Source organism: Phoenix dactylifera, unplaced genomic scaffold (assembly GCF_009389715.1).
Source record: "Phoenix dactylifera cultivar Barhee BC4 unplaced genomic scaffold, palm_55x_up_171113_PBpolish2nd_filt_p 000728F, whole genome shotgun sequence".
In the NCBI taxonomy this organism is placed as follows: domain Eukaryota; kingdom Viridiplantae; phylum Streptophyta; class Magnoliopsida; order Arecales; family Arecaceae; genus Phoenix; species Phoenix dactylifera.
This window is the reverse complement of record NW_024068105.1, coordinates 215,577-237,403: the sequence shown is the minus strand read 5'-3', so window position 1 is coordinate 237,403 and position 21,827 is coordinate 215,577. Positions and strand designations below refer to the sequence as shown.

Genomic DNA, 21,827 nt, shown 5'->3' with positions numbered 1-21,827 from the left:
TTTCCTTTTCTTTTTCACTTAAATAATTAAGTTGGGCGGCCCAGAAATCCTCTGTAGTTTTTCTGGGAAAAAAAGAGAAAAGGAAAATTATTTTTTTGACCCTCTCAAATTGTCCATGTTGCATATAAATTCCCCGTACTTTTAAAAAAGGTTTTATTTAACCGCTTCAAGTTAGGATTCGTTCCAATCGGAGAGGATCCAAACGTAAAACTATGGCCACTCCTGTTCAATCTTCTACACTAGGATTGCGCAAATCGAGGCTATGATAAATAAAATTAATATTCGGGACCCAAAAAAGGAAGGGGAAAAAAAAAACAGGAAGAGAGGGGAAGAAATGCGGAGGGCACTGGTTGGGCTGTGATGTTTTGAAACCTCTCAAAAGGGGTAGCATAAAAACATTTACAAACCCCCACCAAAAAAGAGGTTATAACATATTTTTTAATATATTTTTTATATGTGTTATCCGCCGCATCTTACAGTTGATTTTTATCTGTTGGGATGCATGAGACTTAATTAGTTGGTTGGGATTTTTCGTCGCATGCAAATTATTATCTTTTGAGACTCGTTTGATTGGCAAAAATATATTTTTTTTGCTGAAATATTTTTTCTGAAAAGCTAATACCTAAGTATATAATGTCCGGAAAAGTAGTTTTTGTATGTTTGGTATATCATAGAAAAGTGTCACATTTCAAAGTGGTTTATCTTTGGTTAAGCATCTACTTTTTAAAAAAAAATTATATAAAATATTTGTTATGCCTTTAATAAAGAAAAAATATTATTTTATTCTATCTAAAAGTTTAAGGATATTTTTGATAAAATATTACTCCAATTTTGAGCTGGTGGGAAAGTGACCTTACCATATTTTACATGTATTTTTTTTTCATAAATGTGAGAATCTTATTTCCATGAGAAAGTTGCTTTATTATTTTTTTCTTTAAAAACTTCAACCAAATATAAAAGCATTTATTTATTTTTCGATTGACCATACTTTTTCTCTTCTTTTTTTGGTGAACCAAACGAGTTCTTAGTGAATAGGTAAGATGTCACCACTATCATTGATAAATTCAGCTTTTATAATTCCCCAACGAGCTAGTTCACTTTGAATTTGGAAAATTCAGAATTGTTGTATGCTATCTATATATGTAAGCTTGGAGCTTAGTGCAGCATGGAATTTTTTTTATCAATCACCGTATTCCTTTCTTTTCCCCCACAATTATGTCTATGATTTACATGCGTTTATTGGCTTTCTACTTTATCTCTTTCTTGAATCAAGGCTTCATCAAATGGTTATTAGAGATGACAATGAGGCAGCTATGGGTTGAGTAGACTATTACCATACCCGCTCCATAGTTGGTAATCATATATTGATACCTATCCTATAACCGCCCCAGAGCGGAACGTGGCGGGTGAAATTAGATGATGCAGGTTGGGATAAGTCAGAATGGAGAAGCTACAATTTTTTTTCATACAAATCGAATAAATAAAAAAATATAAAAATAAATCTCAGTACTTAAAGAAAATAAGAATCGAAGGTTTGTAACATAATAAACTAAATTTTCAACAATAATAGCAATCTTTAGAAAGTCAAATGTTCCTTAAACTAAGAAAACCAGTCAACCGAATAAAAAAAAAGAAGAAAAATATGTATCTTGTACCTTTGACATGATTAATATTGTTCATAATCAATCACAATACCTTTTTCTCCATTATCATCATAATCATCAAGGTTTATATATAATTAGGTCCGATTCAGAGGTGGATATTGTCATTATCTACAACTACCTCGGATCCGCTGCTGATTTTAGAATGAAAACCCATCCTCGCCACTAATTCTTAACAGATTAGGTAAAACTTATCTCATTAGGGTCGAGCCGAGTCGGATATCCATTATGGCAGAATAAATTGCCACCCTCAATGGTGATTAGGCCCCTCACCTTCCTCAGCTCCCTTTTGCAACAAAGTCTCAATTCAAATCTCCAGTGGTCTAATTGTTGTTGTTCATAGCTGTGTTGCCTTCTGCATTGCTGGCCTTCTCGGCCTCGCCCCTGACCCCGGTGTATTCTCCGAAGGAGAGTGTGGAGAATATTGCTGCCATGGTGGAGCTGGCCGGGGTGGTGAGCCTAGACCTCTCACTGGAGCCAGGAATCGTGACCATTGTGGAAACAACGTTGAAATTAATGCAATATCAGACCAAAGCATGGTGGCTTCGGCCCATTTTCAAAAGAACTGAAGCTGGGCTCGTGCATGGGAATTTAAGCTAGACGCCCTTGTCTCAGTTGTCTGTTGAACCTCAAGCATGGAATCTGAGTCCTTTTTTGGAGGGCCAATCAGAGTGAGAAAAGCCTCAATGTAAGATGCAAGCATCATGCGAAACTGGTTCTCCAAAAGAAGCAACCCATGTTCCTTACCCACCACACTGCAAAAATAACACCAAACATGCTCTCTTCATGATTTTCTCAATGTTTTGTTGGATTTTCATTGTAATGGTTTAATTTCTGGAAGAATTTAGGAATTATACTTTTTACATGCAGATACTTAATTAGTTCAGTTTGATATCTTTAAATTTTAAAAATAAATGAGCACAATTTTGTAATTTGAAATTAGATGTTCAGGACTGACATGCTATTAATATAATAAGATATCAAGATTATTAATTATCTGGATGCCTAGGTGGAGAAAAGGATGCCTATAGTTAAAAACCTCTTACCGAATTATTGCATATATATGATTCATAGTAAAGATAAAAAGAACATCATATATTTAGGACCATTAACTATCTAGCCTCTACAATAATGTAATGTTTGATTTAATTATTTATGTTACATAGTTTTTCATAATTGAATGATCTTTGAAGTACTTAGTCATCATAATGCAATCTAGCATCAATCAATATTTTTGGAAACAATATTACAAATAAAAAGTGAGACTAAAGCACAAAGTTTAGTCACATAGATAAAGAGTATATACTCACTAAGATGGTCATAAATATGACAAGATAGAGGAAGACATAAACATCCAAAATTCACTACATGCATGCGCACCGAGTTACAAAATAGTAAATATATTAAAAATATGCCCGGAGATGAATTCGATATGAACTTTTGGTTCACCAGAAGCAGATGGGCACCCACACCGGCAAACGAATGGTCCTCTACTTTATGGTGGGAATCAGAGGAAGGAATTCATGTGCGTGATACACGTGAACAGAAATACAGACGGCTGTGATTTTTTGATGCAATTAAAGCTTTTTAATAGTATTTATATGGTATAATAAATAAACCTTCGGTTTTTTTTCTTTTTTTCCTTTTTTTCTTTTTGCTAAACCAAAATGGGAAGGGGGGAGGAAGAGACAAGCCCACCCCCGTGTAGCAGCCCCCACTAGGCCCTCACCCCGCCAGAATAGTGTTCGATGCGGGTAGAAATAACCGTGTGTTGAGCACGCTGGCCGGTTTTACTCATATTCTTCCCACCCGTGGGCTCGGCTCTTTACTTCTTTGGGCTCTGGCACGGTTACCTTTCGTGTGAGTACATCACACCTAGTACGACCGAGGCTACCAGCGGACCGAGGGGCCTCCCAAATCATGCATCCAAGCAGGGAGCATCCGGTCTCCATAATTTAATCAACGTCCGCGTGTTTCAAACTCGGAACCACTTGGTTGGAAGTAAGTTCCAGTTCCACTGAACTACCATCTCAGTGGCAATAAACCTTCGGTTTCCAGAGGTGGAAAGGTGTGAGATGTGGAAAGGTTATGCTGGGTCCACAACATTAAATCTATGAAAACAATAACGAATGGATTAGATTGAATAATTAAAATAACAATCATTGTTACCGCTTGTGAAGGGCCGAGAGGACATGGGTGGCGTGGGTGAGTGCCACTCCTGCTTCGGAACATTCGGATCATGGTTAGTGGCGATGTTGCTTTTTCAGACCAAGTATGTTTACAAAGAGGCTATTGGGGTTGCGGATTGGGCGGTCTCGTATGTGACTGATCACTCGGAAGTTCCGTGGATGGAAAAAAAAAGTTATCTAGAGTGACTTGCTTTTTTTGATTTTTTTTAATATATCCATAGAAACATATGAGCCATCCACTACAGTGAGGAAAAAAAAAAAAAGAAAAAAAGAAAAGAAGAAGACGAAGAAGAAAAGAAAGAAAGCAGGGGGGGGGGGGGGGGGGGGGGGTAGTTCTCAAATAAAATATGAAAGTAATTCGCACATAGCATTTGGATTGTGTCATTAATATTGCCTATAATTTATATAATTGTTTAATGTTTAGTCCACAGCCCTGCACACCATGGATGCAAGTCAGCATAATACTAAACAATACTAGTATGGCTTTGTGCAAATTTTAGTGTGAATCGGACAAATATAATTGCGTACAAAAATAAGTTTTTAAGTGTGAGTAGTACCGATATAAGTATGTACAAAATCTTGATGTGCATCCTGAACTAGATATTAAATACTAAGTATATAAGAATTGGATATAAAATAGTGGCCAACTAAACGACGGGGTATCAAGTTTGTGCATCGCTATCTCATGATTTCTGCAGGCCTCAACTTCAAGTATGCTCAACCAGGCGAGCGAAGCTTGTATGTATTTACTTAGTATGCTGCGGGGAAGTTTCTTATCTAATTTCACTGTCGTAATAAAAGTCCGCAATACTAAACAAATAGATGACATTAATTGAATTGACTTAATAAATTTTTGACATCATCAGATTCTATTGGATTACAGTCAATTGTACAAATGTCAAATCAGTTTCAGGTCAGGAGAAATTGCCGAGAAGCTTCATTTGACATGACAATATTCTTGCTCATGGTAAGAACCCCATCAACTTCCCCCAAGAGAGTTCACTCACTGCGAGACCTGATTGGAGGCTGGTGCAACGTCTAGGTTATGGCTTAATTTGCTTTAACAATTTCTTAGTAGGTTTGGTATTAGTTCTAGATTTTCTGACTATTATGGTTAAACTAGTTGGAAACTATTTTGAAATGTGCTAGCTGAGATCATGCAATGGTTTTAGAACTTTTACTTTGCTTTTATTTTATTTGATTGAAACCCTTGACTTGACCCATATAGCCAAGTTGGGATCTCAATCAAGCGTTGAAGCAACTCAAAGATTGATAAAATATTTCCAACAAATGTTTAACTATATTATTAGATTGATAAAATGTTTTCTACAAATGTTTTAAGTATGTTATGACCTCGGGGTGGATGGACATAAATATTATCAGCAACCTGAGCCTCTTACTCCCAAACTTGATTGGCCTCCTTTTATACTACCGTGTGTTGGCCAATGACGAACTCTATTTTTAACATTATAATCCATGTTATAAAACGCATCAAAGCGGCGAGTAAAAGAAACCAACCAATAATAAACAACCATTTATCATTATTTCATAGTCCTTAAATACAGTCCATACTTTGAACATATTCATTGTCTTGAATTCAAGGATGGTCAAGAGCATGGTAGGAACGATACTATGACAAGAGCCAAAGGTATTTCCATTCAGTAGTGAAAAACACACATCCCATATTTAAAAATAGGAAAAGGTCAGAAGCAAAAGACTTCATTCATCCCTTACTTGATATTTTATAATGCTAACTATCCATATTAAGTTTCAAGCACAACCGTTCATATATAGCACCTCAAATAATTTATATTATTTTCTTTCCGATGTTGAAGTAAGAAACGTTTAATGACGAAGATGATTATGGCCTTTGTTTTTCGAGTCAATTCATGATTAGAATATCATACTTTCTTGAGACATTTGTTTTTCTTGTTATCATTTTAAATTGTTTATCCTCTATTTGTTTTAATGTGGTCCTGCTCCTCAACATGTTTAAAATCACATCAAACTTGTAAATTATTCATTAAAAAAAATCTTTTTTTGGCATAAATATCCTCCTAAATATCAATTTTTGCATGAATATCCTTACAAAATTACTATTTACATGTATACATTGGTAAAACACTTGTTTTGCTATTTTATCCTTTTTTTACCTTGTTTTTGCATGTATACCCATGCCATCTAACGTCGTCAAAAAATTAACAGTTTCAAATTAAATTGGCTAAAATATCCTTAATGGGTAGCTATATAAAAAGAAACATTTATAAAGTAATCGCAATAGAAGGCAAAAAAATAATTTTAAAATTTTATTTTATTTTTAATTAAAATAAATATTATTTTTATTAACGGTGTTAGAAGAATCGTTAAATATCGGGGGGCATTTGTTAAAAAACAGTATTTTATGAAGATATAAAAATAAATATAAATTTTAAGAAAGTATTCACATAAATTTAAATTTTTAAAAGAATATCTATGCCAAAAAAATGCTTAAAAAAATAAAAAAATAAATCTCCAATGTCCTGGTGTCAATGGTTTTATTCTCGATGGTATTGTAATTGTTAACTCGATTCATTATTTCATTTCTACTCGTGTCGATCTCCGTGAATACCGGAAATGAGTCCCGACGGCCCATAGACTTCTTTATAGAATGCTTCGGGGATTGGGAAAGGAGTTATTTCTTGGTCCACAAGCCGACCGCGAAACCTACCCACTTCGCAGAAGCCCTAGTCATGAGACCGCCCGGTGAGACTGAACATTGAGCACCAATAGAGCTTCCACGTAAGTCGTAACACCGCTTCAGTTGAGTACTCCAGCAGAGGCAACAACCATCCACGTAGGCCCTCTAGAGTCAAAGTCAATTATTTACAAATAAACAAATAAAGCCGCGTGTAGTGTTGCTTCAAATCCGAATCCCCTTCAATTTTATTAAAACCTAGTCTTTTCTAATTTCCACAGAGAGACAAACCGACAGCTCCCATCTAGTCTCTGCACGTTATCATGCTATAAGATTCCAAGGCCCGTGTGGTTCCATCTCAAGCTATGCCTTCATTTCTTTCTTCTCCTAGTCTCTGGTCCTTTAAACCTGCTACAAAGAGGAAGGATTGTTCATGAGTTGGATTGGAGAGGCTTCAGGTCTAGATGGAGAGGCCAACCCACCTTCTTCTCTCTGCATCTTCCTTCTTGGTGATCTTCTCTTCCTTTATGAGCGACCGAGCCGGGGTGGTTTTGGCTCAGAATGCGACGATATCGGTTGATGTTGGAGTAATTCTTGATCTTGGGAGTATGGAGGGGAAGAGGTGCCGGACCAGCATCTCCATGGCGATCGATGATTTCTATGCTGCCCATCGTAACTACAGAACCAGGATAATTCTGCATACCAGAGACTCAAACCAAGATGACGTTGGGGCGGCCTCTGCAGGTATCCTCTCTTTATATATTTTGAGAAGATAATTTCTAAATTCTGCCGCTCCTATTTCTTCCATTGTAGAGATTGGACAAATCCGAGCCTGCCTCTCAAAATTAAATTGGCGCTCCCAATTCTTGAAAAAACCCTATATTTCGTACGGTTCTGAATCATAAATGTGGATTAGGAATAATTATACCCTTTGGAACAGTTATTCCGTTGCTTATTCCTGTTTCTTGTCAGGCTAAACTTTCTGAGAAACCATAGGCAACAATTTTTTTTTTTTTTTGTTGCTCCATTGCTAAAGAGTACAAAAAAAAAGGGCTTTTCTCTCGGAATAAAGTTATTCCTGTTTTATTCACGAACCAAACGCAGCTCTAACTTTGAACCTGCTCGAAGACCCATGGGTGCTGGTGCCACCTCCTTTGGTCATACATGTTCACAAGGGGGTGCAGGTTCAGGTTTAGAGGAAAGTGGGCGTACCAGGGAGTGCATAAATTTAAAATAAGAGTCCCATCTTTTTCCCATCTTTAAAAATCAAAATCTTCTAGTTTTGAAATATGGATTTTCATATGCTCTATTAATGTACAACAACCTTTTCTTCCATTGGCTTGGATGTTCCACATTTCTTCCACATTCTTCCCAAAATATTGAGCCTATAAAATATGACTAAAGAAAGGTAGGCATAGAGCTAAGTCAATACTTTCAGGCTAGGCCAATTGGTTGGGCCTATTCAAATGCCTCCTAGCATGGGCATGATCTAGGTTAGACCTGAAAGCAAATTGAATATAGATTGCATACCAGTATATTGTTTGGCAAATATGAATACGGATACGGATACTAGTCGAATGCAAGAATTCATATTCATATCTATTTTAAACAAATATAAATACAAATCTGAATTTTAGAAGTATAAATATAAATATAGATATAAGTTAAATGATTTAGTTTTATAATCATAAAATCAAAAATATTATTAAATAGATGATAAATCAAGTTAATAGCATATTAATGTAGTTATATATTTTCTTTAAAATTATATGAGTGATATATAAAATTAAATAAGATTATAAATAGAATTCAATATTCGGATAGTTATCAATCAATATTTATATCTATTTTTCTTTAACAAATATAGGTATAGATATGGACATTAATTGGATGCTTAAATTCCAATCAATATCTTGATGAATTCGATTACGAAAATGGATCTCTATGGATATTATTCGGCCCACTTTTACCTTTAATCTGGGTGCAATACAAATTGCTTCCTTAAAGCAAACCTCCAACCCGCTTACTATTCAATGACACTAGAAACAAATTTGAAGCACCAATCTATCCTTTTTCTCAAAGTTTTCAAATATTTTGATAACCGGTGATCGGAAAACCAGTTTGATTCTTGTAAACCAAGAACCTATTTTGGAGCTTTGACTCGTCAAAGTACTGGCAGGAGAAGCAATTGCTAGGTATGAAGCAAAAAAAAAAAAAGAAGCAATCAACATGAAAAGTCGTAGCTCTAGAAACAAAAACGTCGGCTCGGAATCTAGAGTATTAGAACAACTTTGTGAGCTAATCAGTAGTATTCATGGCCAGTCTTAGTCTAAGATCAAACCTAGCCCACTTGTCACAAACTCTGCAACTTGGTCTAACCCAAGAAAAGAAACGAACAAGAAGACAGGAAAAGATAGAAAATTAACTCATTCCCCTTTTCATTGCTGCAGCGGTGGACCTGCTGAAGAACGTCCAAGTCCAAGCGATCATCGGCCCCCAGACCTCATCGCAGGCAGAATTCGTCGCCGACCTCGGCAGCAAGACGCAGATCCCCATCCTCTCCTTCTCCGCCACCAGCCCATCCCTCTCCTCCGCCCGGACCCCTTATTTCGTGCGCGCCACCTTCAACGACTCCTCCCAGGCGGGCGCCATTGCCGCCATCGTCGAACACTTCGGATGGCGGGAGTTGGTCCCCATCTACAAGGACTCCGACTACGGCGCCGGCATCATCCCCTCCCTCACCGACGCCCTCCAAGACGTCGAGGCCCGCGTCCCCTACCGCAGCGTCATCTCCCCCTCCGCCTCCGACGACCAGCTCGACAAAGAGCTCTACAAGCTCATGACCATGCAGACCCGCGTCTTCGTGGTCCACATGACGCGGAGCCTCGGCTCTCGACTCTTCCAACGGGCCGAGCAACTCGGCATGATGACCGATGACTACGCCTGGATCACCACCGACGGGATCACCGATCTCCTGGATCTGCTTGACCCGACGGTCATCGATTCGATGCAGGGCGTGATCGGGGTGCGGCCGTACGTTCCCAGATCGAAGGAGATCATCAATTTCACGGCCAGATTTAAGGCGAGATTCCGTCGAGAGAATCCCACCGTCGAACCGACGGACCCGACCGTGTTCCAGTTGTGGGCCTACGACGCCGCTTGGGCGCTGGCGATGGCGGTGGAGAAAGTGGGCGCCCCGAGTCCTGTATTCCAGCAGAGGCCATCGCAAATTGGGAATTATTCCGACCTGGGCAAGCTCGGCGAGTCCCAGACCGGGCCGAAACTTTTACAGGCCATCTCCAAGACCCGATTCCACGGCCTAGCCGGCGAATTCCGGCTAAGCGACGGGCAATTGCAGTCGTCCGCGTTCGAAATTGTGAATGTGAACGGGAAAGCGGGGAGGGAGATCGGATTCTGGAATCCGGTGTCCAGGATATCCCGGTCACCGGTAAGTTCGAAGGATCGGACGGGGTTAAAGCCCGTCATCTGGCCGGGGGACTCGACGATGGTGCCCAAAGGGTGGCAGATTCCGACGAACGGAAAGAAGCTCCAAATTGGCGTGCCCGTGAAGCAGGGGTTCAACGAGTTCGTGAACGTGTCTCGGAATCCGTCCACCAACGAAGTGACCGTCACCGGATACTGCATCGACGTCTTCGAGGCCGTCATGCAAGCGCTGCCGTATGCTCTTCCCTATGAGTACGTACCCTACGACAACGTCGAGTCTTACGACAATTTCGTGTACCAGGTCTACGATAAGGTCAGCAGAAGAACACTTTAAATCTCAAGTAACACCGTTAATTTGATATTCGGGTTTCTTCATTGATCCTATAAATGGGATGCAGAAATTTGATGCCGTGGTGGGGGACGTGACGATCATATTCAACCGGTCATTGTACGTGGATTTCACTCTGCCGTACACCGAGTCCGGGGTGTCGATGATCGTGCCGGTGAAGGAGGACAAGAGCAAGAACATTTGGATCTTCTTGAAGCCATTGACCACCGATCTCTGGCTCGGAAGCCTGTCCTTCTTCTTCTTCACCGGGTGTGTTGTGTGGGTGATCGAGCACCGGATCAACAAGCAGTTCCGGGGAACGCCGAGCCAGCAGCTTGGACTCATCTTCTACTTCGCCTTCTCCACCCTCGTCTTCGCCCACAGTTCGGTGATCGTTTCTCATGCTTCTATCTATCGTAGGAGATTATTAGTACGTACATCGATCTTCGGCTAACTTCCATTGGATTTGGACAAATTTCCAGGGGAGAAGCTGGAGAGCAATCTATCGAGGTTCGCGGTGATCATTTGGGTGTTTGTGGTGCTCATATTGACATCGAGCTACACGGCGAGCCTGACTTCGATGCTGACCGTGCAACAGCTCCAGCCAACGGTAACCGACGTGAACGAGCTGCTAAAGAATGGAGAATATATTGGGTACCAAGACGGATCGTTCGTGTTAGGGATGCTGAAGAGAATGAACTTCGGCGAGAACAAGCTCAGGACCTACACTGCAGTTGACCAGTATGCTCAGGCTTTGAGAAATGGGAGTGCTCATGGAGGGGTTGCAGCTATCTTTGATGAGATTCCCTACCTCAAGCTTTTCCTATCAGAACATGGCGCAGACTACACTATGGTTGGACCAACCTACAAGACTGACGGTTTTGGCTTCGTAAGTTCCATTTCTCCTGCCTTTTTCATGGATTCGCATTGCTATCAGATAATCACATAACCATCACATATCTTCATGATGAGACATGCTCCTCACAGAACCGGGCTTACCATGCATCGCACCTTCTTTTATCATTTGCCATACTTTCTCCTCTAAAAGCATTCATAATTTCTTGTTCCGCAAAATACTTCACTGAAATGTGGGCAAATGGTCTGATTTTAGCTTTAGCTCTCTGAGCTAAAGCATGACAAACAGGTTGCAACCCAGGCAGGAAAAAAGATACCCTGAAAGGGCATTGGCAGCTTTCTTCCATGCCCACATGAAAAGTTATGTTTCATGATTCCAACATTAGAATTTGAGCTGAAAAATCTGAATTTTATGTTTCGCAGGTTTTTCCGAGAGATTCTCCTCTGGTGCCTGATGTCTCAAGGGCCGTCTTGAGTGTGACGGAAGGGGATATAATGACAGGGATCGAAAAGAAGTGGTTTGGAGATCAGTCAGCTTCCCCAAGCCAGAGCGATAGCGTCAGCTCCGCGAGTCTCAACTTCCAGAGCTTTGGAGGCCTGTTTCTCATCACTGGAGTTGTCTCGCTGCTTGCATTGTTGGTTTTCTTTGCCATGTTCCTCTACAAGAACTGGAAAGGAGCCACTACATCTGAGAGTTCCCTCTGGAGAAAAATAGTAGCGTTGGCCAAGTACTACGACAGCAAGGATCTCACTTCCCCTACTTTCAAGAAGAAAGATGAAGTCATTCCAAACAATGGGGAACTCAACCAAAACGGGCATGCTCAGGGCGCTGTAATCTTGCCTTATTTTGATGGTTCACAGAGTCCCATGAGCATCTCCAACCATTCCGACATAAACTTTGCCTCACCAGATGAAGGAATGTCCTCTATGGACCCGGGCAGTCCACGGATTAGATTTCCACGGGCCGAGGCATTTGAAGAGCTGTCTGAAATCAGGGTAGAGAGAGCTGTCTGAATCTAGATTGGTTGTCTCATTTAATTGGATTGTTCACATGAAATCAAATGCTACTTAATTGTGAATGGGCTGTCCAACTTTCAGCAATGCCACATGAAATCGATGCTGCCTCCTATTCGGCTGCATTTGGCTATGATGGAATCAGCTCTCAATAGGCTTCTGCTGTGATGAATTCTGTGCTCTTCGATGCTGAGCTTCATGCAGCCCGATCCGAGCCTTCACCTCTGCCCGTCACTACATCTTCAGCTTTTACGCTAATCTTCTTTCTGACTGTGTCTTTTATTTATTTTTTTCCCCTGACTTTTGTTTTCCCTTTCTTTTGCTCTTTGCGTTATGCTGACGTAAATATTATTCTTTAATACATTGGGTGGCTAATTGAGCTCATCGCTCCTTAGCTTCCTTGGCTTCCTTTACGTTGCCATCCACAAAATCAGGAGTTATGATTGTTCCAGTCAAAGAGGATGCAAGAAAGAATGCATGGATCTTCTTGAAGCCACTCACAGTGGACCTCTGGCTCAGGACCTTGGCCTTCTTTTTCTTTATAGGATTCGTGGTGTGGGTGGTGGAGCATCGAATCAACGAAGAATTTAGGGGCCATACGTCCAAACAACTCGGAACCATCTTCTATTTTGCTTTCTCAACACTTGTCTTTGGTCATGGTTAAGTAATTACCCCCTAGCTATCTAATGACAAGGCCAGGCAATCACAGCCATGATCGAGAAAGAGTAATATTTTTACTATGGTTTCTGGAGAAAAACTGGAGAGCAACTTATCAAAGATCGCAGTGATCATATGGGTATTTGTCGTAATGATCCTCACATCGAGTTACACAGCTAGTTTGACCTCCATGTTGACTGTTGAACAGCTCCAGCCAACTGTTACGGGCATAAAACAGCGTATAAAAATGGTGACTACGTTGGCCATCAACGGGGTTCCTTTGTAAAAGAGCTACTGATGCAGCTCCACTTTGATGAGTCCAAGCTTAGAGACTTGGGAAGTTCTGATGAATATGCAGAGGCACTCTCCAAGGGCAGCCACAATAATGGTGTATCTGCCATCTTCCATGAGATCCCATATGTCAATAGCTTCCTTGCAGACCACTGTAGTAGATAAACAATGGTTGGACCAGCCTACAAGACTGCTGGGTTTGGATTTGTAAGTTGTCTCCCTTCCCGAAACTTTGTGAGAAGAGAAACAACACCTACGGCCGTCGTTCCTTCCCTCACGCTCCTTCCTCTGTTCTTCTTCTCGTTTTGGGAAGAGAACACACAAACCCCAAAACAAAATTCCCTCCACGTGAAGCACTTCGGAAGAGAAAGCACCAAGAGCCCCTTCCCCCACGTGAAGCCTCCCACGAAAGAACTTCTTCTTCGCTGCCTTCAAGACAGAACCCACGGAAGAAAAGGTGTTTCTCACCTTGGGAAGAGAGCCATCCAAAACCCACCGTATGGAAAATCAATTTGTAACCTAGCTGCTCTGATACCAATTGTTGCAAAAAATACAGGATCCAAACGGCGAACAAAACAACATACAAAATTGTGAGAGGAAGAGGAAGAGGAATTGAACACAGCAATTTACATGGTTCGGCAATGTGCCTACGTCCACGGGAGCGAAACGGCCGTAACTTTCAACTATCTCCAAATAGCAAGGATTACAAGATATTTATTAAAAATCCTAACCCTAGAGTTCCAATCCCTATCAGCATCTCTGGTAAAATAAACATTACATAATTATCCCAAAGATAAATATATCTGGTCGCTTCGCTCCGCTCCGTTGGAATACCAGTATACCACTCAAATAAGAATACCACTTAATATGAGCCACTTATTCTAACAATCTCCACCTTGGCGAATATTCACCCCTTAGAAGAAAAGATAACCTGGGACACCACCTGACGCTGATAAGTTGGAACACATCCTCTCTAGCACCTAGAGATGTTAACCAAGTCCAAGCAATGCTTGAACTTGTCTGCAGTAACGGATTTTGTCAACATGTCTACTGCATTTTCAGAAGTGTGAACTTTCTAAAACAATATATCACCGGAAGAAACCAACTTCCTAATCTTGTGATACCTCACATCTATGTGCTTGGTTCTCGCATGATACACTTGGTTCTTTGGCAAATAGATTGCACTCTGACTGTCACAATGCAACTGAACTCCACCTTGCTGAACACCCAGCTCCTTGACTAAACCCGTCAACCACAATGCTTCCTTGGCAGTCTCAGCCACTGCCATATACTCGGACTCAGTCGTAGATAGTGCAACTAGAGACTGAACCATGGACCTCCAACTGATAGGCCCTCTTGCAAGAGTGAATACATAGCCTGTAGTCGACTTTCTGTCATCCAGGTCCCCTGCATAATCTGCATCAACATACCCCACGACTGAAGGATCATCTTGCTGTCTGACAAACATGATACCATGGTCTGTAGTACTCCTCAAGTATCTGAAAATCCACTTGACTGCATCCCAATACTGTCTCCCTAGATTAGCCATAAACTTGCTCACTGCGCTAACTGCATGCGCCAAATCCAGCCTAGTACAAACCATAGCATACATCAGACATCCCACTGCACTAGCATATAGAACCTTTGACATGTCTTCAATTCTTTCTCTGTCTTTAGGCACTGTGAGGTAGACAATCTGAAATGAATCGCTAAAGGTGTGTTCACTGGCTTCGCATTACCCATGCTGAACCTCTCCAACACCTTCAGTATATAACTACCCTGAGATAACCATAATTTTCTGGAATCTTTGTCTCTGCGAATCTCCATCCCAAGAATTTTCTTGGCCGCGCCCAAATCTTTCATGTCAAACTCTCTACTCAACAAAGTCTTCAACTTATTGACTTCATTCATATTCTTTGCAGCAATCAGCATATCATCCATATATAGTAACAGAAAAATAAAAGAACCATCATCAAGGCTCCTCACATAAATACAACAGTCATACTCACATCTCCTGTAGCCAATCCGAATCATGTAGGAGTCAAAATGCTTGTACCACTGCTTCGGAGACTGCTTTAGCCCATAAAGTGACTTCCTTAATTTACAGACTAAGAGCTCATGTCCATGTTCTGAAAACCCTTCTGGCTGCTGCATGTAAATCTGCTCCTCCAACTCACCATGAAGAAAAGCTGTCTTTACATCCATCTGCTCTAACTCCATATCTTAATGTGCTACCAATGCCAACACTACCCTGATGGAAGTGTGTCTGACCACTGGGGAAAAAATCTCATCATAGTCAATCTCAGCTCTCTGTGAGTATCCCTTTGCTACCGGACGTGCTTTGAACTTTTCTCCTTCTTTTTTTGATACTGTTTCCTTTTTCTTGAACACCCACTTGCATCCTATCGCTCTCTTCCCCTCCGGAAGCTCCACCAACTCCCATGTCTGATTTTTAATCAAAGATTCCATCTCCTCCATCATAGCACCCATCCATCTACTCTTCTCCTGGCTGTGAACTGCCTCCTGAAAAGTAGTAGGATCTCCACTGCTAGTGATTAATGCATAGAAAACCAAATCTTCGAAACCATACCTAGTTGGTGGTTTGATAGTACGCTTGGGTCTCTCTGTGGTTATATTATGCTGCTCTTGATCGGCTGAGGTGGAAGTCTCTGTACCCTGAACATTATTCTCCTTGACAGAACTCTCTAGCTCCACCTGCACCAACTGCTTATTGCTGCTGCAACTTTCTGGCATCTGCTTCTCTTCTTCTTGAGTACTTTTCAATATGGCTTTCTCATCAAAAACTATATCTCTACTGATTACCACCTTGTTTACCTTCGGGTCCCAAAACTTGTACCCTTTCACCCCTTTCTGATACCCCAGAAAGATACACTGTCTAGACTTCGGGTCTAGCTTTGACGTCTCCTCACTAGGAATATGCATGTAGGCTGGACATCCAAACACTCTCAAACCTGAGTAGTCTACCTCATTACCTGTCCATACATCCTCTGCAACCTTACCATCTAGTGATGCCCTCGGTGACCTGTTAATCAAGAAGCATGCCATATTCACCACCTCTGCTTAGAAGTTTTTTGCAAACCCTGCATTTAACCTAAGACACCGTGCTCTTTCAGCTATAGTCCTGTTCGTCCTTTCTGCCACACCGTTCTGCTGAGGTGTCTTATGTACTGTGAAGTGTCTCTTAATCCCATGTTGCTCACAAAACTCAATGAACTTTGAATCTGTGTACTTAGTCCCATTGTCTGACCTGAGGCATTTGACCTTTCTCCCTGTCTGATTCTCTACTTCAGCTTTCTACAACTTAAACTTGGCAAACGTTTCTGACTTGTGCTGCATGAAGTACACCCAGACCTTTCTCGAAAAATCATCAATGAAAGTTACGAAATATGTATGCCGCCCCGTGATGCTACTCTGACTGGTCCCCAAACATCCGTATGAACATAGTCAAGAATACCCTCTGTCTTGTGCGTGGTAGTCCTGAATTGAACCCTATTCTGTTTTCCAAGAACACAATACTTGCAGAAATCCAATTTGCAAGTTTTAACACCCTTCAAGAGATTTCTTTTATGCAGTTCCAGCATACCACGTTCACTCATATGACCCAAATGCATGTGCCACAAGACTGTATTATCAGAATCAGACTCTACGGCAGCAACTCCACCTACAATAGTAGTTCCTATCAACCTGTAGATGTTCCCTGCTACTTTCTGTCCCTTCATCACTGTCATAGCACCTCTACTAACCTTCATTACTCGATCTTGAGACTTGTAACAAAATCCGTTAGAGTCTAAGGTACCTAATGAAATCAGATTCTTTCTCAAATCTGGAACATGTCTAACATCACACAACGTTCTAACCACACCATCAAACATAGTAATTCTGATATTCCCTATTCCAATGACTTTGCAAGATGCATCATTACCCATCAAAATAGAATCAGAATTAACTAACCTATAGGTGTCAAACCAATCTTTATTGGGCGTCATGTGATAGGAATATACTGAATCCAGAATCCAAGAATTCGCAAGATGATCTGAACTGGACGAGACTGAAAGTATATCACCATCACTGCTCTCTGTGTCTTCTTTCACTATATTTGCAGACTTGGACCCTTCAGATCTGTCATCATCTTTATCCTTCTTTTTCTCAGGACAATTCCGCTTTATGTGACCCTGGTTTCCACATTTGTAGCACGTTATGTTCTTCTTTTTATTGGATTTAGACCGGAATTTACTGCGATGTGATCCATTCCTTGTGTTGCTTCTTCCAAGCTCCTGGTTATCCTTCACCACTAAGCCTTCTCCTTGAGAACTGTCAGCACTGGCTTTTTTTCTCTGATGAAAACCTAATAAGGCTCCAATGACGTCCTCTAATTCTAGGGTCTGCTTTCTCCATGTCAGAGTTGTAGCCAAATTTTCATACGTAGGAGAAGCAGGTAAAGAATGCAATAACATCAACGCTTTGTCTTCGTCTTCGAACTTCACATCAACTCGCTGCAGATCACTGATAATCTGATTGAATACATTGATATGTTGGCTTAAATCAGCACCCTCCGCCATCTTAAGACCATACAGTTTCTTCTTAAGATAGAGCTTGTTCGTTAACGACTTGGACATATACCGACTCTCCAATTTCGACCAGATTACCGTCGGAGATTCCTCGTCCATGACATGATACATCACATCATCAGCCAGACAAAGTCGTATATTTGAAACAGCCTTAGCCTCCAATTTCTTCCACTCTGCATTACCCATGTCATCTGGTTTCTTTCCATACAGGGCCTTCACCATACCCTGTGATACTAACAGATCCTTCATCCTCCTCTGCCATAGCCCGAAATTTCCAGTTCCATCGAACTTTATTACATCGAACTTCGCAGAAGACATCCCTGCAATCTTATCCTTTTGCAAAATAAAATAGAGAAAAATAGGATCCGATGAAAAATAAAAAATATCAGAAACGTCCCTCTTCTTAGGTCAGAACGCGCGCACGGGAGAGACTCCTCTTTCGGATCTGTCACGCGCGGCGTTGGAGACGCGGTAGAGGCGGTGCGGTCACAAGCACGGGTGCACGACGGCGCAGACGGCGGAGCAACAGGAGGATGTGGGTAGACACAGGCGCACAGGGGCTTCTTCTTCCTCGCTTGTGGACTGCAACAGGGAGTTTTTCCCTTCCTTCCATGTGGAAGCCGGTGAGAAAATCAGGGGAGCACGGGAGGCGTCGCGGCAGAACGCGCAGCCTCTCCTCCTCTCTCGCATCCGGCCGGCCGGGGGGATCTCCTCTCCTCTTCTTAGCTTGGAAGCCGCCGGCGATGGGGATTTTGGTTTGGAGGAAGACAACGCCCAAAAAACTCTGTGAGAAGAGAAACAGCACCTACGGCCGTCGTTCCTTCCCTCACGCTCCTTCCTCTGTTCTTCTTCTCGTTTTGGGAAGAGAACACACAAACCCCAAAACAAAATTCCCTCCACGTGAAGCACTTCGGAAGAGAAAGCACCAAGAGCCCCTTCCCCCACGTGAAGCCTCCCATGAAAGGACTTCTTCTTTGCTGCCTTCAAGACAGAACCCACGGAAGAAAAGGTGTTTCTCACCTTGGGAAGAGAGCTATCCAAAACCCACCGTATGGAAAATCAATTTGTAACCTAGCTGCTCTGATACCAATTGTTGCGGAAAATACAGGATCCAAACGGCGAACAAAACAACATACAAAATTGTGAGAGGAAGAGGAAGAGGAATTGAACACAGGAATTTACATGGTTCGGCAATGTGCCTACGTCCACGGGAGCGAAACGGCCGTAACTTTCAACTATCTCTAAATAGCAAGGATTACAAGATATTTATTAAAAATCCTAACCCTAGAGTTCTAATCCCTATCAGCATCTCTGGTAAAATAAAACATTACATAATTATCCCAAAGATAAATATATCTGGTCGCTTCGCTCCGCTCCGTTAGAATACCAGTATACCACTCAAATAAGAATACCACTTAATATGAGCCACTTATTCTAACACCTCTCTCCATAACTCAAAATAGATATTTGAAACCTCAAAATTTAAATTTTTTAGGTTCTTAAAATCCTTGTTTATGTTGAATTAAATTAAATATTTTAAAATTTTGAAAACCAAATTAGTAAACGGCCAAGTAGCAAGCATCCGCGCACAAGCAAGGGAGCAAACATGGAAAAATTTTCAAAGAAAGCAAACTATAACAAGTATCATGCATCCAGCGCAGGAGCAAATATGGAAAAATTCACAAAGAAAGCAAACCATGACAAGTGTCATGCATCCAGCGCAAGAGCAAACATGAAAAGGCCCCTCGAAGAAGGAAAGAAGCATGGACGGCCAAGATGCAATAAGCCGCATGATCAAAGGAGCACAAGAAGACACGTCATCAATCCACGGGAGAAGAGTTTGCTTCTTTTGACACGCCTGAGTCTATATAAAGGGCTTTAGGGATCATTTCAAATACAATCAAAATTTTCTCTTCTCCCTATTCCAAGAGTCTAGATAAAAAGGACTCTAGGGATCATTGGGAAAAAAAGAAATAAAGAAAATTTTTTTTCCCCTCATAATTTTTCTAAGTTTCTTTTGAGGTATCTGCAAGCATGAACATGTTCTTCTTTCTTCCCTGGAGGCGCACTGACGGGCAAGATGTGGTTCTGTATTAGGTTGTCGTATCTCTAGGAGATCTGTGCCAGCAGACCCGTGCGTGGGGGGCATAAACTTTTCTAGGACAACGCATCAGCGTGCTTCAATCCACAGGCCATCTTCTCTCTCTTTCTTCATTTTATTATTATATTGTCAAGTTAATTATTTGCTAGTTTATTCTTCTTATTTACTATTTTTGAATATTAGAAATATTTAATTTATCAATTATAATTGTGCATCTAGGCTAACAATCCAGGAAAGTTTATGTACTAACAGTGACCTTGTCAGAAAAATTCTTCGATCTTTACCAAGGTCATGGGAAGCCAAGGTAACGGCGATCCAAGAAGCTAAAGACTTGAACAAGCTACCACTCGAGAAGCTTCTTGGATCTTTGATGACACATGAGCTCACAATAAAGCAACACAGTGAAGAAGAGTCCTCCCACAAGAAAAAGGGTAATTGCCCTTAAGTCTACTTCTTCTAACAAGGATCCCTCTTGCAGTAGCAGCAGTGATGAAGAAGAAGACAATGAGGAAGTGATAGTCAACTTTAAAGACCACGTAATAGCACGTATCTGGTAGGATAGTGATTACGGATATCGATCCACAGGGATTGGGGTACAGTTGTTTTCTTAAAAAATAAAAATATTTAAAAAGAAGAGTTTGTGAAGAAAATTTAACTAAGGAATTTAATTAAAAATGCAATTAAAATATTATCAGTTTGAGGAAAACCTAGGGCAAGGAATTCACCACTAACATCGGAACAAGGATTAATTGTATTTTAATTTATTCTTGGATTAACATGCAAATTGGCTACAAGCCTAATAAGCATTTAAATAGAAATTCACAAAAGCAATTTGGGAATAATCCATCTTCAGTTGGCATGAAATGTCTATCCTAATCTAAGGTGGTAGCACACAGCATCTTCCTTAAGTATGGACTATCTTATATTTACTTAGTGATCATAAAGAACAGTTGTATAAACTTCACATTTAAAATCACAGAAATTAAACATGAAATAAAAGAAGATATTTATTAAAAATAATAAGTTCATACAACTCCAGGAATATAAAATAAAATATAAAACCCGTGTCCCTTTGTCAGGGTTGCATCCAGCCCTAGTGAAGAGCTTAGGCTTCCATGCAGTGGTGGACGATAGTAGCAGCACAGCAGCGGGCTCCCATCTCTTTCTTCTCTTCCTCTTGTGATTCCCCTGAGATCGATTCCTTCCTTTGGAAAATCATTCCCAAAATGTCCAAAATGTTTCTCTCCCTTCTTTTATTTCTGTGGGATTCCGCCTGAGAGAAGATGGGAGCAGCCCCCGGTGGGGGAAGAAGGACTGAATGCCTAACCTGTAATGTCCGGGCCCACAACCTACTAGGCCCAATAAGAAATAGGCCCAGTCAGGGGTTTGGGCCCAAATTTTTACTGTGGGCAGTATTATTATAATGGCGACCAGGAAGAGGTTGCCACCTCTTGCTAAGAAACGAAAGGATAAGACCGACAGGGGAGAGGTAGCTAGGGTCACCTCACGCCCCAAGTGGTAAGCCAGGCACCATGGCAGAACATCACCTCACGCCCCAAGTGGTAAGCCAGACACCATGGCAGAGCAGGGGGCAGCTGTTAGTCCCGGAGCCAGAGGGTAGGAGGGATGGGACTTCACAGAAGGAAATCTCCAGCCATGCAAACCCTGGGACGGTGACCTCACCCCCTGCTGGCAGCCGATTCCGGCGCGCCTGAGACAGGGGGGCGGCTGACAGTCCCGGAGCAAGGAGGAAAGGAGAGGATGGGACCTCTCAGAGGGGGGGTCTCATCCCTTAAACAAATTATTTAAGCCTCTGCCGGGGAACCCCAAGTCACAGACCCCCTAGAACACTGAACGAGAGAGAGAGCCGAAACCCGGAAGCCGAAGGCGAAGGAGCCCTGAAGCTCCAAGAGGAAAGAGGGACTACAAGGGGGGAGGTACTGCCCGACCGAAACCGACTAAAACCAGGTATGGACCCCTGTTAATAAAATTCTAAAGCATGGAGAAACCCTCTGTGGAGGATT

General features: G+C 41.5%; 1 protein-coding gene across 1 annotated transcript; it reads left to right on the top strand.

The window, feature by feature from the left end:
* Window positions 1-6,809: 6,809 nt before the first annotated feature.
* LOC120104015 (glutamate receptor 2.9-like) lies at window positions 6,810-12,578 on the top strand. Its single transcript, XM_039120172.1, has 5 exons — window positions 6,810-7,268; window positions 8,975-10,281; window positions 10,367-10,679; window positions 10,779-11,185; window positions 11,575-12,578. The coding sequence occupies exons 1-5, from the start codon at window positions 6,989-6,991 to the stop codon at window positions 12,163-12,165; spliced, it is 2,898 nt and encodes a 965-aa protein (XP_038976100.1). The 5' UTR covers window positions 6,810-6,988; the 3' UTR covers window positions 12,166-12,578.
* Window positions 12,579-21,827: the final 9,249 nt, after the last annotated feature.